Raw genomic sequence first — 19,401 nt, 5'->3', positions numbered from 1 at the left:
CAGCACTTATACATGCATCTTATAATGGTTATACAGAAATCGTTAAATTACTTCTTGAACAAGAAGGAATTAATGTTAATGCTCAAAGTATTTATTTGTTTTATTTAAAATTTATTATAATAATTTTCTATTTCAAAATATTATTTGGAAATTATTTAAATTATTTTGGACATCACTTATTGCAGCATCTTTAAATGGTCATATAGGAACAGTCAAATTACTTCTTGAACAAAAAGGAATTGATATTAATGCTAAAGATATTTATTTATTTTATTTGATATTTATTTTAATAATTTCCTATTTCAAATTAATATATGGAAATTATTTAAAATATTTAAAACAGCACTTATGTACGCATCTAAAAATGGTTACACAGAAATCGTTAAATTACTTCTTGAACAAGAAGGAATTAATGTTAATGCTAAAGATAATATTTATATTTATAATTTGATATTTGAAAATAATATTTGGAAATTATTTAAATTATTTAAAACAGCACTTATTTTAGCATCTGAAAATGGTTATACAGAAATAGTTAAATTGCTTGAAAATTGAAAATATATTTAACAAAAGTACAAACAAAATAATAATGAATAGGATATAGTGTATGTTATAGTTGGTATAAATATCAAGCTTATATTATAACTCTGTGATGAGAAAATACGCAATCAAAATCAAAAAATTTATTTTCATATCTCATATTTAGTATTGAAAACTTCTCATCAAATAAAATGAAAAATTAAAATTTTTAATTGTTTGTGAGAGAAACAAAAAGCATCATTTTGATATAAGGTTTAGACGAAGTTATCTTCCAATTCTCATTTTATTATTATTATTATTATTGCTTTCAAAATCTTAAGAGTAATTTTACTTTGTAAACTACATTAATGTTATTATGCTCGATTTATCGAATTTTTTTTTTAATAATTAAAATTATTGAGCATTTAAGTTTATTACATATTTTCATGTGATGATTTATTTTTTATGAAATTTATAAACAAATTTTCAAATCCAGGAATTACTTCCATTCCAGAGAATGAATTTAAATCAACAATGTACCACTGTTTACTATCTATATCTTGGATTAAATCAAATCCAAATAATTCACATTTAAATCTTAGACGTATTAATTCAGCGATTTTGTATATAATGTCATTCTCAATGTGAAAGTCTATATGATCTGGATTCTTGATATTGCACCTCACAACATCCCCAATTGAGTAAACTTTTACAACGGCATTACCAGATTCAATATATGGTTGGACATACCAATCAGATTCAATTACATCATTATAATTTCGGACCTCAAAAACATGTGCAGACGGAGCTCCGCATGCGAGATCTGGTTTTAATAAAACTTTTTGCGTATTTGACGTGATTAAAGGGATTTGACAATATTCCTTAAAATCGATTAAAGAAAGTTCCCTAAATGTTTCTTTCCTTGATATAACAAGCTGATCGAATTTTAGTGGGTTAATTACATGAGTTTCAGGATGATGATTAATATATGATTGAAAATTATTAATCTGATTTTTTGCTTCAAGGGAATGGAAGTATTGATCTTGAACAAATAAATCAATAGATTTATGAATGATGATATTAAATGGACCTTGCTCATCAAGATTTTTCGACAAATCAATTTGTTTAATTTGTATGTTAAATTGTTTAGCATATTCAACAAGATGAGGCATATTCATTTTTTGCCATTTCTCCTTTTTAACATAGAATGCAACATTTATCATTTCTTCTATCGTCGAACACACCTATTCAATACGAAATTTTCTTGTCTTGAAAAAAATAACAATTAAAAGAAGAAATTCAGATACACATATCAAAGTTTACTCACATGAATATTGTTGAAACTCTTCTTGATCCGATTTTTAGTGTCAGTTCTTTTTTCATTTGAATAAACTTAAGCTTTGACATATTTAATTCTTGTTGCATCGTAATATATTTTTGTTGCAATTCCAAATTTTCTTTAAGTAATTGCTGACTTTGAGCATTTCTTTTTTTCTCGGTTTCAACTTGTCTTGATTTCCGATTATTAGCATTGATTAATGAAGTTTTTAATTTTTCTGCGACTCGATTTGCATCTTTCATTTTATTTTTAAAGTTTGCATTGATTTGTTTTATTTCTTTTTGTATTGCTTTAATTTTTTCCATTTTCTCCTTTATTATCGGTTGATTTTTATCTTTGATTTCCGCAATTTTTTTCAGCTTTTGATTTATTTGTTCTTGATATTCTTCTTCTTTCTTTTTCATTTTACTTTGAAATTGTTCTATTCCTAATTGGCATTCTGTATCATTTTTATCTAATTGTTGTGTGAGTTCTATGATACGAGCTTTATGTGTTTCTTGCGCTTCTTTTAATTGTTGCGTTAAATTTTCTCTTTTTATGTTTAAGTCTGTGATCTTTTGTTGTATTGATTTGATGTTTTCTTCTTCTTCCTTGGAATTCTTAATTTCGGTCTCTTTCTTCCTTGAAATAGATTTGGTAATGGTTTCTAATTGTGTGCGAATTTCTTCGATTTCATTGGATCGATCATTTTCTTTGTTCTTTTCTTTTGACTCAGGAATATTTTGAGTTAATTTCGATACAATTTTGTTATGTTTGTCGAAAAGGGATTGAACCTTTTGAAAGTGTTCAATTCTTAATTCTTTTAATTTGACTTCAGTTTCTATCTGTATTCTATTTAATTCTGTTAGTAGTGATTCCCGTTTAATAACATACTGTCTCTGCTCTAAGGACATTTTTGCTTGAGCCGAATTTGCTTCTGCTACAAGTTGTTGAAGTTGAGTTTGCAGATCTTGAATTTGTATTTCTTTTTCAGTTTTCATTTCTTGATTTATTTGTTGAAATCTCTCCGAACGTTCGCTTTTATATAGTTCAAATGAGCTTGTTGATGTAAACCCATTTGAAGATTCAGGAGAGAAAGAAAACATCATTTAACGTCCGTGCTTTTGTCCGTTAACAATAGACATGTGATGTGAATTTTCTGGCCAATTGAAACAATGCTTTGGATTGTTATAATACCAACAATTGTTTTTTCAAATCTAGCATCATCATGGGCTTATTTATATCCTGACAATTTTCAAGAACATTTTTCACAAGATCAACTTATAGTTTGGTGGTTTTCAATTAATATTATAAATTTAAGTCTTTTCTTAATTTTATGTTTCCAAGCCAAACCAAGACCACAGGCTCTTATAATTGGCATACCATTTATTCTTCTTGGAATTTTCCTAATTGGTTATTCATATCATAAACTTGGTCCCATCAGAACATTCTTTGGTGTAGAAATGGGCAAAGTCAGCGACATGAAAATTAAGTCATTTCCTTTCAATTTAGGACATGTTCAATACAAAGGATTTATTCTACTTTTATTCGGACTATGGTTCTCATGTAATCACACACACGAACTCACAGGAATCACAGGATTTTGGATTGTATCTTTCCTGATCCAGATGTGGGTTGAAACATGCGAATCACATGGCAAAGCAGCTCAAGCAGCAACAACACAATAAATACATTAGTCAACTAAACAAACATTTATATTAAATTTTATTGATTTTGTAGTAAAAAAAAATACTTTTTTTATGTGATAATTATATTCGTTACATATTAATATTCACTTCAAATTGTATTTAAAATGTTTTAAATTCTTTTTTACAGGCAAAATAACAATGAATTTATATTTTTGCTTTGGATCTTCATTATTTTACAATTATTGATAATATATATATTTGATCTTTCTTTCTATTTTTCATGAACAATTATTAAAAAATCTCTTTCATCGATAATAAACATATCCGTTTAGTGCCAATTTGAAGACGAATTCTTTTTGTTTTAAACAATTTATGTTAAATATTTAACATTTTAATATCAAACAAAAGACATTTCCATTCAATAAATTATTATTTACGAGTGAACAAATTCATACACATTTTACATTTTACATTTTACATTTTACTAATTTTTACAAAACTGTAACTTGTCGCTTCCATTATTTTGATAAAATTATTCAATTTTCACAAATATTTATTCTTTTGTGTTTTTTCTTATGCATAATTTATTGATTTTGGCTCATTTCCGAAAATCAATGATAAAATTATTCGAGTAGTAAATGCAGGGATAAAAATCCACAAACTATTAGTTGGCGATATACAAACAATGGTTTTCATATAGATACATACTTAATTTACAATAAAAAATGATAAAAATGGAATAACCTTTAATGAAGAAATTTATTTGCTTTCTGAGCGATCATGCAATGAAAATATTCTTGCAATTTGAAATAATAATCAGAGCAAAATGTTTATATAATGTTACATTAACATTTGTTTAAATTTTATTGAGATATTTTAATTCTATATTCAATTTATATCTGGATGGACTACGCCTTAAACTCTTTCTGTTTGATCATTTTCAGACGCATTAATAAGCACTGTTTTAAACAATTTAAACGATTTCCAAATATTGTTTTAAAATATCAAATTATAAAAGTTAACATTAAATAAAATATATAAACATTTTTATTAAAAACCAAACCATTTTGATCAAGAAGTAATTTAACGATTTCTGTGTGACTTCCATCAGATGCTTTCATAAGTGCTGTTTCAAATAATTGAAATAATTTCCAAATACTATTTTGAGATATCATATGATTAAAATAAGTTTCAAGCGCAACAAATAAATATCTTTAGCATTAATATCAATTCCTTCTTGTTCAAGAAGTAATTTAACGACTTCTGTGAAACCTTCATAAGATGCTTTCATAAGTGCTGTTTCAAATAAATAAGATAAATTCCAAATATTATATTGATATATAAAATTATAAAAATAAATCATGTCTTTAGCATTAATATCAATTCCTTCTTGTTCAAGAAGTAATTTAACTATTTCTATATGATTCCATGAAGATGCTTTAATAAGTGTTGTATTAAATATTTGAAATAATTTCCATATATTATTTTGAAATATAAAATTATTATAATAAATATTAAATAAAATAAATAAATATCTTTAGCATTAATATCAATTCCTTCTTGTTCAAGAAGTAATTTAACTATTTCTGTATGACCACTTTCAGATGCTTTGATAAGCGCTGTTTTAAGTATTTTAAATAATTTCCAAATATTATTTTAAAATATAAAATTATTAAAATAAATATCAAATAAAACAAATAAATATCTTTAGCATTAATATCAATTCCTTCTTGTTTAATATGTATATCAACTATTTCCATAGGATTATCACAAAATGAATGCATATGCGCTATATTAAATAATTTGAATAATTTCCATACAATATTTTGAAACATTAAATTAATCATATAAAATTTAAACAAAAAGAACAAATATCTTTAGCATTGATTTCTATTCCTTCTTGTTTAAGAAGTAAATTAACTATTTCCATATGACCATTATAAGAACCATACATATGTACTGTATTAAATAATTTGAATAATATCCAAATATTATTTTGAAATATCAAATCAATATTACAAAATTTAAACAAAAGAAACAAAAATCTTTAGCATTGATTTCAATTCCTTTATGTTTAAGAAGTAAATTGACAAGTTCGATATTTTCTGATAATGAAGAAAATATTAAAATACTTTCTGGTGGCAAATTTTCCTCAAGAAAATGTTTTACAAGATATAAATTACCAATTTTTGCTGATTTATTAATAATGTCGTCTTTAATTTTCATTCCTTCTCCAAGTAAATATGATAAAATTTCATAGTTATGAAATAAAACACATTTTTCGCCCAATTCTTCCAAGTTTATTAATCTAATAATTTTATTTTCATAAATATATTTAAAGATATCATATTGATGAAATTCAATTGCAACTTGACATGAATCTATAAATGATGAATAATGTTGTTCGCATAAATGAATGATTTCTTCATTTCCACCTGCAACTGCAAATTTACCTGCATTAAATACTTTTGCATTATTCATAAGTAAATATTTAAAACATTTTGCTGATGAAAAAAAGGCTGCATAATCAATTAATGATACATTATATTGATTAATAAAAGAGCATCTTTCATAAAGTGATGGTTCAATTTTTTGATTAAAATTAAAATTTGTTTGTGATGATATTTCTTGAAGTTTTTCTATTTCATCATTTCGAATTATTTTCGCAATTTCATTTGGATTATGTCCTTCTTTAATATATTTCTTATGAAGTTCCCAATCATTCTTCGATAATACTTCATAATTTTCAATGACTTCTTGAGTGAAATGTTTATGTTTTATATTTTCAATTTCTTGATATGACATATAATGTGCAAATAATGGATAATTAATACTTTCAACAATTTTTGGTTCAATAAAATTATTTTCAATCATATCATTAATAAGATAATATGATTCCTGTGTGTCTTTTCTCTTAAGAAAATGTAAGAACACGTCAATAATCTTGGAATTGAAATTTTTATTTTCCTCAAATTTTTCTATTTCATTTATGAAACTTAAATATATAATAGATGAGTTTTTTCTTGCAACAAAGAATGAATAAACTATTTGACTAATAATTATATTAAAAGATAATGGATAAATATGGTCAAATTTTTTCATTATCAAACTTGCTGATTGAATAATATTTTCTTTATTTAAACTAAAAACTTTTTGATGAATTGATAAGAGATTCTCCCATTGGATTTTTGAATTTTGATTTTCCATTTTTATTGTTTAAAATACTTTTAATTTCTTGTATTTTTTATGGCCACTTTTGTAATAAAAAAGTGCATTAAAATCTGGAATCACTTATGAATGATCAAATAATTCCTGCAAATATTGAAACAAAAATAACAGAACTGACACATGTGAAAATGCCTGTACAGGTTGTAACCTTCGAAATATTAAAATAAAAGAAGATAATATTGAATATTCTAATTATCAAGGAGATGGTATTGTTTATAATAAAAACATAACGAGAATCATAATTTATCCAGCAGGGAAAGAAAATGATACATTTTCCATACCAAATTCAATTCGAAATATTTATGAATATTCATTTTCAAATATTAAATATTTAGAAAATATTATTTTTGGAGAAAATATCACGAATATTTCGAATTATTCATTTATTAATTGTTTTAATCTTAAATGTATATATTATTTAGGCGAAATTTCACCAATAATTGAACCTCAATCATTTATTAATATTTCAACGAATATTGTTCATGTTCGACGAACATATTTAAACAAAACATTTGGTAAGTAAAAATATTGAAAGCATTCATTTTAATACTTATTTAAATTTTTCATTATGTATAAGAAAATAAAAATTAAAAAATTAAAAACTGAGCGATCCATCTTTCCTAATTTTTACACAATCCAGATGTGGGTTGAAACATGCGAATCACATGGCAAAGCAGCTCAAGCAGCAACAACACAATAAATACATTAGTCAACAAAACAAACATTTATATTAAATTTTATTGATTTTGTAGTAAAAAAAAATACTTTTTTTAGGAAAATCGTAAATGCAGGGCAAAAAAGTGACAAGCATTTTGAATATCTTTGAGAGAAAAACGATAATGCGCAGGGCAAAAAAGTGCCAACCAAAAAACACTCTCAATCATCTCAGAAAAAAATTGAATGCGTTTGTGGGCCATTGAATTTTTCTTTGCAGTGGCAAAATATCAGAAGGCGCGTGATTTTGTCAAAATAAACGTGGCGCCAAAAGTTCATTTAAGCCAAAGCCTCAATGCATCTTCCTGAAAGTTGTTTAACCAAAGATTGATCTTGTGTTTCAATTCAAGGGGGCCAATATGAAGATGATCACTACTACATTTTGCCATTTGGACTGGTCATGGTCTTGACATTTTCGAATATTGAATTTAGGTCCACCAACATCCCATCCGACCACAACTATTGATTTCGAAGCACAAGTGTTAAATGGTTTGTTTCATTCTATGTCCTAATATTCTTTCTCTCTGATAATCGATCAGTAATCAAACTCAAACAACACATTTTTTTAGAACACAATAACAGCAATGACCTTAAGACCAGCGATAACTCTCATTTTTTTGTTTTTTCAAACTAATAATTGTTGATATCTTTTTTTTAATTATTCCATTTTTTCCACTTAAGTTCACTGGTTAAACAGATTTTATAAAGGTCTGCGTTTCAATGAAGTATTGATCACATTTGTTGATTTCCTACTCTTGGTTTTACATTTGTTACGGGTTAGGTCTAATTGGAAAACAACATAACCGTCCGGACAAAACCGTTTATTTATAAATTTGCAGATAGAAATGGAAATAAAAGAAAGCACCCCCATTGAATTCATTGATTATATTAAAGGGAGAATTGGGATGAGTGCTTTTGATGATATCAGAATCGATATCAAAGACCAAATGGCGATCCATCGATGTGCATATTCAATTGTTGAGTCCAAAAAAAGAGACATTACATCATATGTTTGTTATTATAAGTGCAGGTTCAAGGATTGCCCAAGCCACTTCAGTGTGAAGTTCAGAGATTCAATCCTATGTAATTGTTCGGGTGAATGGATTCACAATCACTCTATGGATAAGAGATACCTTGAAAGTTTTTTTTGCCTTCTTACTTCAAAACAAAAAAAAAAATTGATGATTTGCGTTCTAAAGGTGCTTCGCCATATTTTATTTGAAAAAATTTGAATTTATCAATTTCTTCAAATCAACTATACAACTATTCAAGAAATGCTCTAGAATAAACATTTATAAATGAAATCGAACAACTTGAAGCGGAATCTCAAGAATGGAGTAAGAAGTATATTGTGACATATTAAAAAAAAGATGATGAATTTGATGGTTTAACTTTAATTAATAGCTCCATTATATCCAAACCCTATGCACAAGATATCTGTGTGATGGACGATACTATGTGTACTAATAAGTACAGGTATCCAATTATTTTATGTAATTGCTACGACGAGAATGACAAAGCTCAAATGATTGCTTTAGGTATTTTATTGGGGAAAACATTCAATGATATTGTTGATTTTTTAATTATTCTTTCCAAATATATTAATTTTAGAATATTTATATGTGATCGACTGGAATATCAAAGAAAAGCGATTAAATATGTTTATAAAACTTCAAAGATTGTATTTTGTAGAGTTCATATATTGAGAAATGTATCAGATCATTGTGGTGTTAATTCAGTAATATATCAAACGCTAATAAAATTATTTCATGGAAATATGCAAGCATCAGATTTCGTTTCACTTATTAATAATGAAATCCAAAAAAATACGAGAGAAAAACCTCATTTGCAGTTATTATTGAAACATCTTAAGTATTATGATCCGGAGATATTAGCTCATTATAGACTAAGAAATCATTATACTTCGAATTTAGCAGAAGGAAATTTTTCTACAATTAAAAATTGAATAGATCATAAAATTGTTACATCAAAAGATATCATTGATGCATTTTTATTACTAGCAGGAATGCTTATTAAAAAAAATATTGCAACAGAGAGAATTCAAATCAATTTAAATTTATATCACGGTAAGCAACTTGGTAATTTATGTTCTAATATCTTAAATACTGAATATGAAAAAATGAATAATATTATAAAAGTATATGTACAGATTTCTCCATCATTAAATAGTATTAATTCAGAAGATTGTAATTGTAAAGTTAAAACAGAATTTGGTTTACCTTGTTGCCACATATTGTTTAATAGGTATAAAGCTTAACTATTTCCTTTGGTCAAGGAAGAAGATATTCCAGACATTTTTTTCACACAGCATTTTGATGAAACAGAAGAAACAGAAATTCAAACCGTGCAAGTTGCAGTAAATAATAATTATAATATGTATAAGTATACAAATCTTATGGATATGGTATCTCCAATAGCAGCAGAGGCAAATAGAAATCCAGAAATACGAAAATTATTTGACGATCTTTTAATAGGATTTAACAATTTAAAAATATGTTCCACAGGATCGCCTGAATTTATCGCACAGAGAGGTCAACCAATCACAAAACAAGCTTTATTTGTTGATCACCAAAAAAAATGCGGTGCACATAAAACAAAAAGAACATATCGATGCCATAAATGTGGGAAAGAAGGACATAACTCAGCAACATGTAAACTATAATAAGAGAATTAGACAAATATAAAGCAGTGGGAAATAATAATAAAAAGAAAAGAATGATGAAAGATAAACAAAAAGAATGCTAAATGATAAACAAAAAGGATGCTGAAAGATAAACAAAAAGAATGATGAAATATAAACAAAAAGAATAACAAAAGTAAAGAGAAAAGAATGATAAAAGATAAACGCAAAGAATAATGAAAGATAAACTCAAAGAATGATGAAAGTAAAGAGAAAAGAATGCTGAAAGAAAAGCAAAAAGAATAATGAAAGATAAACAAAAAGAATGATGAAAGTAAAGAGAAAAGAATAATGAAAGATAAACCCAAAGAATGCTGAATGATAAACAAAAAGAATAATGAAAGTAAAGAGAAAGAATGATGAAAGATAAGCAAAAAAGATGATAAATGAAATGAGAAAAGAATGATAAAAGATAAACAAAAAAAATAAAAAAGATAGATAGGATTGCTGCTATAAAAATGAAATTAAGTGAAAATACACATAAAAAATAATAAATTAATCAATAAAGGATCGTATAAGATATGAACAAGGAAAAGAGAAAAATAAAAACAAATATAAAATTATATTAAATAAATAAAATTAATAAATTATATAAATTTCTTGAATCCACAATATATTTTGATGGATTAACATAAGAAACAGAGATATCATACCTATTTTGTTATACTTTATAAAATAGATTTTCAATACAATATCTCATCGAATAATGTTGTGTTTCAAGATCTATAATATTCAAATTAATAAAACAACATAACTAAGCAATAATAATAATATTTAATTATAATCTAGAAAGGAAATGCATTTGGTTTCGACAATCACGACATCTTCTCATAATGTCAAACTAATAATGGAATCCTCATGAATATTGCAATAATATCTAATTTCAGTAAATTATTCGTTGGCATAAAAATACGAATAGAAAATATTCATTACAATTGATCTTGATGACACTTTTTTGCCCTGGGATCACGACCATTTATAATTTGATTAAAATGGATGAATAGTTTTCATTCATAAATACTCGGAGCAAAATGACATTTGACGATGACATAAATATTTTGACACTTCACATCAAAAAATTGTATCAACACATATAATTATTTGGATGCATTCAAATATATCTTACAACCAAAATTATTCAATGGGTATTCATTATTTGTGAAGGCAATACAATTTTGAATTAAGGAATTGAATGGAAAATTATTGCTGTCACTTTTTTGCCCTATATCGGTACGGTTAGTTATGAAAAAGTGGATATAATCCATTAAAAAAGTTGGGCACTTTTTTGCCCTGGATTCACGATAAGCCCTTTTTTTATGTGATAATTATATTCGTTACATATTAATATTCACTTCAAATTGTATTTAAAATGTTTTAAATTCTTTTTTACAGGCAAAATAACAATGAATTTATATTTTTGCTTTGGATCTTCATTATTTTACAATTATTGATAATATATATATTTGATCTTTCTTTCTATTTTTCATGAACAATTATTAAAAAATCTCTTTCATCGATAATAAACATATCCGTTTAGTGCCAATTTGAAGACGAATTCTTTTTTGTTTTAAACAATTTATGTTAAATATTTAACATTTTAATATCAAACAAAAGACATTTCCATTCAATAAATTATTATTTACGAGTGAACAAATTCATACACATTTTACATTTTACATTTTACTAATTTTTACAAAACTGTAACTTGTCGCTTCCATCATTTTGATATTTTTCCAGCGCCTTCTTCAATTGTTCTAATTCGGATTCCAAACTTTCATTTATTTGCTTTTCATTTTCGATTTTTTCATTTATTTCTTCTGTTTCTTCTTTCAGACGTTTTGTTGATTCGTTTTCTTTTTCTTCCTTTTCGTTTATTTCTTTTAACTTTTCTTCTAATTCTTTATTCAGTTGTTTTGTGGCTTCGATTTTATGGTTTAGTTGTTGAACATCTGCTTCCAAACTCTTTTCTTCATGTTTTACTGATTCTGTTCTTTGATTTATTTGCGCAATTTTTGTGGTCAAATCATTTTTCTCACGATTCACTGATTCGATTTTTTGGTTTGTTTGCGCTAATTCTGTCTCCAAACGCTTTGTTTCTTGTTTTGTTGCTTCTGATTTTTGATTTGATTGAACAATTTTGGAATCTAAATCTTTTTTGACTTGTTTTGACGCTTCCGCTTTTTGGTTTGTTTGCGTTATTTTTGCATCTAAATCTCTTTTGGCTTGTTTTGCGGCCTCTGCTTTTTGATTTGCTTGAGAGATTTTCGTATCTAAATCTCTTTTAGCTTGTTTTGCGGCCTCTGCTTTTTGATTTGCTTGGGAAATTTTTGTGTCAAGTTCTCTCTTAAGTCTTTTTGCTGCTTCTGCATTTTGATTTGCTTGTGATATTTTTTGATCAAGATTTTTTTTGGCGTTATTTTCAACTTCCGATTTTTTACGATATTGGTCCAATAGTGCCTTCCTTTGGTTCTCTTTTCTTGCCTTTTCCTCCTGTTGTTTCCTGATTATTTCTTGTTGTCTTCTTCTCTGTTCTTCTTGTGCCCTTCTTTTCTTTTCATTTTCTAATCGTATTCTTTCTCTAATTTTTCCTTCTGGCATTCTGATTTGTTGTCCTGGAAAAATTAGATTAACATTAATTCCTGGATTAAGGCGCTGAATTTCACTTTTCACATTAGTGCGATACCATGATACATCAAGTTCTCTTTCGACAATTTCAGAAAGAGTATCTCCTCTCCGTACTGTATATATCCAAGTGAAAGCCATAAATTTAAATGTTGATTTTACAAATTTTGCTTGGCATTTTTTGAACAAGCATCGAAATATGGGGCACCCCATAAATAAGTTTCTGTTGCAGATTAATGTTTGTAAGTGGAACTAAAAAGCTCCTAGATACAAAAGGTTTAACATGATATAACTATATAGAATGTCTCAGCACTTCTTAAAACATTTATTTTTGTTATATATATATAAAATGAAAACTGATTTTTATTGTATATCTTAATAGTAAAAACGAATATAGGGGATATGACTTGGTTATAAGTTATTTTGAAAAATATTTAATATTCATTGAGAAAAACAAAAAAAATTCACTCTAGTAGGATCGTGCTTTCATTAATGAAAGAACATGCTTTTAAATATTTTGTTATACCAAATTATTTATTTTATATTCATAAGATAAATATCTTATTTCGGGTATGGCATTATTCCATAATTTTTGTTGTCTTTTGGTTCGTTGAGAACTTTTTCTTCTTTGTTCATTTTCATAGATAATTCTTTAAGTTCTTCATCAGTAAGTTTACGAATGCCATCTTTTATTTGATTCTTTTGTTCGTTTTCATTTTGACTGATTTGTTGAAGTAATTTCTTCATTTGTTCTATTTCTTTTTCTAAATTTCTTCTTTTTTGTTCTTGAGTTTTCAGATTTTCAGTTTTCTCATTCAATTCTTCTTCGATTTTTTTCCTTTTGCTTTCACATTCTTCTGCTTTTTGTTCGGATTGAACAATTTTATCATTTAATTCATTATTTGCATTTTCCAAATTCTCCAATTCTTTCATTGCTTGCGCTTTCTTACTTGCTAAATCGCTCTTTGCTTTTTCTCGTTCTTCTAATTCTTTTTTGGCTTGGGCTTCTTTGGCAACAAATTCGTTCTTTGCTTTCTCACATGTTCCTAAGTTTGCTTTAGCTTGCGTTACTTTGGTAACTAAACAATTTTTCGCTTTTTCGCATTCTTCGAAGTTTTTCCTTGCTTGTGCTTCTTTTGCAACAGATTCATTTTTTGCTTTTTCGCATGCCTCTAAGTTTTTCCTGGCTTGAACTTCTCGAGCTGCGGACTCATTTTTTGCTTTTTCACACGCCTCTAAGTTTTTCCTTGCTTGTGCTTCTTTAGTAGAAGATTCGTTTTTTGCTTTTTCACATGCCTCTAAGTTTTTCCTGGCTTGAACTTCTCTAGCTGCGGACTCATTTTTTGCTTTTTCACACGCTTCTAGGTTTTTTCTTGCTTGAGCTTCTTTAGCAGAAGATTCATTTTTTGCTCTTTCGGAAAAAAAGGCATTTTGTTTGGCATGTTCTAATTCAGCATCGAATGGCTTATGAATTGTTACAATGTTTCCCCTTGAGTCTTTAACATCCATATATATTCGATAAAATTCTGAAATTCTTGGTGGTGTCCATAAAAAATTATCAACCGAACTCATATCTCTAATGACATCCCAATTTTTACCTCTAATTCCCCAATCACCTCCAAATCTTCTTTCTTCTACCCAAACAAATTTATATTGAAAACCTTGTTTGTTCCCTGTAACATCTGCTTGAAGTTTTATTTTGTTGCCTTCCAAGGATATTTTTATATCTCTAAGCTGGTTTTGTGATACTACAGGATTCATTTTGTTGAATGAGGCATTTTTTAAACCAAATTTCAAAGTCAAAATTTTTGAAGTGAAAAAATGTATACTTTACATAAATGATACGATCATAGAGAACACAAAAAAGACGGTTTCCTGATCGTTAATATATATTTGACAGTAAAATGTTCCGTAACCGTCATTGAAAATGAAATTTGTTTTCAGAAATCCGTATGACCAAACATCAATTCAAAAGTTTGTAAGAATGATTCCTGTGTGTCTTTTCTCTTAAGAAAATGTGAGAACACATCAATAATCTTGGAATTGAAATTTTTATTTTCCTCAAATTTTTCTATTTCATTTATGAAACTTAAATATATAATAGATGAGTTTTTTCTTGCAAAAAAGCATGAATAAACTATTTGACTAATAATTATATTAAAAGATAATGAATAAATATGGTCAAATTTTTTCATTATCAAACTTGCTGATTGAATAATATTTTCTTTATTTAAACTAAAAACTATTTGATGAATTGATAAAAGATTCTCCCATTGGATTTTTGAATTTTGATTTTCCATTTTTATTGTTTGAAATACTTTTGGTATCTTGTATGGATATACAAAAGTTCTTTCACACATTTCTTCATTTGTTTATTCTTTCACATATTTCTTCATTTGTTTATTCTTTCACATATTTCGTCATTTGTTTATTCTTTCACACATTTCGTCATTTGTTTATTTTTTCACATATTTCTTCATTTGTTTATTCTTTCACATATTTCTTCATTTGTTTATTTTTTCACATATTTCTTCATTTGTTTATTCTTTCACATATTTCTTCATTTGTTTATTCTTTCACATATTTCTTCATTTGTTTATGCTTTCACATATTTCTTCATTTGTTTATTCTTGCACACATTTCATCATTTGTTTCACTTTTATTACAATTTTTCTTTTCTTCAGATGTATTAATTCAAATTGTTTTTAAATTATAATTTTATTATAAATATAATATTTTGAAATATCTTTTTAATATAATAGAAACAAAATGATTTTTCTTTCTCATTCGTCTTCTAATTAATCATTTGCTCTTCTTCTTTCTTACTATTTCTTCTTTCTCTTGTTTCTTCTCCTGTTTCTTCCTTTTTACTATTACTATTTCTTCTTTCCCTTTCTTCTTTCTTACTATTTCTTCGCTCTTTCTTCTCTTTCTTACTGTTTCTTCGTTCCTTTTCTTCCTTTTTACTGTTTCTTCTTTCTCTTTCTCCTTCTCCACTTACGCTTTCCTTCTTACTGTTTCTTCTTTCTTTCTTTTCCTTTTTACTATTTCTTCGTTCCTTTTCTTCCTTATTACTATTACTATTTCTTCGTTCTCTTTCTTCCTTTTTACTATTTCTTCTTTCTCTCGTTGTTTCTTCATTTGTTTCTTCTTTATTACTATTACTAATTCGTCGTTTCTTTTCTTCTTTTTTACTATTTCTTCGTTCGCGTACTTCTTCAGATGTTTCACTTTTATTACTATTTCTTCGTTCTCTCGTCGTTTCTTCATTATTAATATTTCTTTGTTCATTTGTTTGTATTTCTTCGGATGTTTCACTTTTATTACTATTTCTTCTTTCTCTTGTTGTTTCTTCACTATTACTAATGCTATTTCTTCTTTCTTTTTCTTCTTCACTTATATTATTATTATTTTCTTCGATTTCATTGTCTTCACTTAAGTTATTAATTTCGTCACTTAACTTATTAAGTTCTTCTTCGTTCTTCTTCTTTTCTTCTTCTGGATCAAATGCTCCTTCCGATATTTGCTTCAAGTCTTCTTCCGACAACTTCGATGCTTGTCTCGATCTTCTCTTTACCATTGGCCTTGGAATTTTATCATAATCACCGCTGTTATTACTTCTTTGAGGTATTGGTGGCAAAGGCATTGGCGATATATTCCTTGGGACATCTGATGCGTTTTGTTTCTTCATTTGTTGTCTTAATAATTCCAATTGTTTCATTTGATCTTGTTTTGTTAATATATTTGATCTTTGACGTTTTGCCTTATTATTATTCTCAAATGGTAAAACATTTTTCTTTCCATTAAATTCGATACTTCCACTACTTAATGCTTGTGATCTTTTGATAGTAGCTATAGGCTTAGGTTGTTTCGACTTATGAATCGATGATAAAAAGTTCGGATAATCAACTAAATAGACATCACTTAATATCTTGTTCAATAAGTTACATCCGCCATATACAAAGATTTGATCATCTAATAAACCCATCGAAAATTTGGAGACTCGGCCTAAGTTATTAGTACCAATTAAACAAACAGTGTATATCATTTGTTTGGTATCAAGTATAGCAGGAGGTAATATTTGTAACGAATCAGTTCCACCAATAAATACTATGTAATGACCGATTTGTAATGCTTTATGATACGCACGTGGAAATACTTTGTCCCCTTTGATCTTAGGCATGGACCATTCATTGTTAAAGATATCATACACATAAATATCCGATGAGACTTCTTTGTAGTTGTTCGTGGTGAAGCCGCCATGAATATAGAGTGATTGATTGATTAATGTGACAGAATGATGAATGCGTGGGGTCGGTGGCGTGCCTTTGGTCGGATGTTTTTCCCAATTTCCTGTCTTGATGTCATAGACAAACATTTTGTCTAATAAATTTCGTTGTTTCGTCATGCCTCCAAAGACATAGATTTTTGAAGTATCAGGAAAATAGATGGAACTATGGCCAGAAATAGCTTTGGGTAAACTGGAAGAACTTAGTTTGGTGCTTTCGTTGTCATGAATTGTATATTCCCAAAAATCAGTAAAAAATTCATTCTCATTATTTCCACCAAAGATATAGATGGAATTGTTGACTCGTGTCATCGTATGTCCAACTCGACCTGGAATTGGAGTTGAGATTGTGGTAAGTTTGACATTTTGGCCAACTTCAAATATCAGCATATTGGATGAAAACTTTCCATTGTTTTCTCCACCAAATGTATATACTTTGTTACGAATCGCTATTGAATCATGGCCACATAACGCTGGTACATTTTCAATATCTTCAACTTTATTAAAGTCAAAGACTTTTTCTGGTTCATTTTGGAATAAGGATATCTTCATCTCTTTGATCTTGTTGATTAATTCTTGATGTTTATCTGGATCATTAATTTCAAATGTATATGTAACAGATTTACCTTTTTTACGACCTATAATAATGAATTGACGTGAACGTGGCCTATATACAAATCCAAAGGTTTGAGGTTCTTCATCAAGAATAACTTCATTACCTCCTTTAGTTTCTCTAGTAATTAATACTAAGTCATTAAACAAATAAATATTACCATTGCATGGCTTAGGCTTAGTGATTTGGATAGGAGTAGATTGAAGTAAAACTCTTGAAGGACGTAAAAGCTCAAAGTTTGAGTCTCTGACAAGTCCGAACTGTATCGTCAGCAGTTTTTCATTGTTTTCGGCGGTTATGGCGGCTTGTTCGATTTGACGAGTGACTTCTTCAAGTTTTGTTGACGCCATTAACAACATCGCCGAATCTGGATGTGATGGCGGAGTAAATTTAATTAATTCTCGAAGGAATAAGATATAACGAGGCATACGTTGTACTGGAGTGATTAAAAAGGCTTGAAGATTACCTTTAATTTCACTAGTGTTTTTAACTTCAAGATAACGAAGCTTATTGTTGATGTCTTTTTGTTTGGATTTTTCTAGAATTATATTGATTATGGTGGGATAATTTGATATATAAAGAAGTGAAACTTTGAAGAAAGCTGAAAAATCTAAAAATACATCAGAAAGCATAGCACCATAAGTTGTACCGCGTTCTTCAAGATTTTTAAGAAATGTCTCATGACAATTAATAATCGCTGGAAAGTCATGGAAGATAAGACTGGATTCTGCTTCTGTAAAAATTTTGTTTTCACGTGTTTTTGGTTCCCAATATCCAGTAATAACTTTTAATGTATTTAAATATGTTCTTTCTGTACTTTGAATTTCTGCTGCGATATTGGCACGATGGTTAACTCTTGAGCGCCCACTACTTTCTAATGTGCATATGAATGTACATTGCTCTTTTCTTAAAGTTTCGACGAAATTGGAAATTGTTTCGGTTAAATCGACAGGATTATTTCCGATTAAAAGCGATGTTGAGGTATGAGGGAATGGGAATTTTGATTCGATAAAATTAAAAAAATCTTGGTAAGTTTTTCCTTCAAATTCTTTCTTTTTAAAAGAAACCTCAAAAGGAGGAATATTATCTTGAGAATCAGTTTGCACAGCAACAAAACATGTAAATAACTTTTGTTCATTTGGTAAAATTTCGAAAAAGTATTGAGGCCTAAGATACTTTCCTGGTCTTTTAGTTTGGACCAATTGCGGGAATGTATCTAAAGGCACTCTGTTGGGCTTTAATTTTTCTCGAAAAATTGGCGTTGAAATTGCAAGGAATTCCTTTGATGTATCGATATTTAACTTTTCAGAGATTTCTTCAACTGTAAGCCCCTTGCCCTTGCTGTTCAGAATGAATGGGAGCTCCTGAATATTTGTTGGTTCTGAAGGCCGGCCAAAGGCAATGTACTTACGTTCAGCCATCTTTGAATTTGGATAAACTGACGGATTTCAAAAATATCGTTATAATTCAAATCCACTTTTTCTGTACAATTGACAGATTCCATAATCAAAAGTAATATTTTTATACGTTCCAACAAATAACCATTTTCACAAAATTGCAAAATGGCTAAAATTATTGAGTCAATAAATGGAAAACCTATTTAAAAATGAATGCTAGTTTCTTTTTAGATTCAGCAAAGATTAAATTATTCAAAAAAAACTTTTAATCAAAATTAATACAAAAAATAAAATAATGAAAACATATTAGAAATACTTTCCATTAACTATAACAAACTTTTAAAATTCATAT

The 19,401-nt window shown here is 27.6% G+C and overlaps 3 protein-coding genes across 3 annotated transcripts; all 3 read right to left on the bottom strand.

Annotated features, from left to right (window-relative positions):
• Positions 1-11,812: 11,812 nt before the first annotated feature.
• On the bottom strand, positions 11,813-12,892 carry GO595_002001 (putative kinesin K39; the record flags this gene model as incomplete). The annotated part of the gene is made up of 1 exon (XM_067914863.1): positions 11,813-12,892. One exon carries the CDS (start codon positions 12,890-12,892, stop codon positions 11,813-11,815), a length of 1,080 nt encoding a protein of 359 aa, XP_067777687.1.
• Positions 12,893-13,312: 420 nt separating this feature from the next.
• GO595_002000 (uncharacterized protein) lies at positions 13,313-14,260 on the bottom strand (the record flags this gene model as incomplete). Its single annotated transcript, XM_067914862.1, has 1 exon — positions 13,313-14,260. The coding sequence occupies one exon, from the start codon at positions 14,258-14,260 to the stop codon at positions 13,313-13,315; it is 948 nt and encodes a 315-aa protein (XP_067777686.1).
• Positions 14,261-15,545: 1,285 nt separating this feature from the next.
• GO595_001999 (Kelch motif family protein) lies at positions 15,546-19,073 on the bottom strand (the record flags this gene model as incomplete). The annotated part of the gene is made up of 1 exon (XM_067914861.1): positions 15,546-19,073. The coding sequence occupies one exon, from the start codon at positions 19,071-19,073 to the stop codon at positions 15,546-15,548; it is 3,528 nt and encodes a 1,175-aa protein (XP_067777685.1).
• Positions 19,074-19,401: the final 328 nt, after the last annotated feature.

The sequence above is a fragment of the Histomonas meleagridis genome, assembly GCF_020186115.1.
Source record: "Histomonas meleagridis strain 2922-C6/04-10x chromosome Unknown contig_16, whole genome shotgun sequence".
Classification (NCBI taxonomy): domain Eukaryota; phylum Parabasalia; order Tritrichomonadida; family Dientamoebidae; genus Histomonas; species Histomonas meleagridis.
This window is presented reverse-complemented; position numbering and strand designations above follow the sequence as displayed.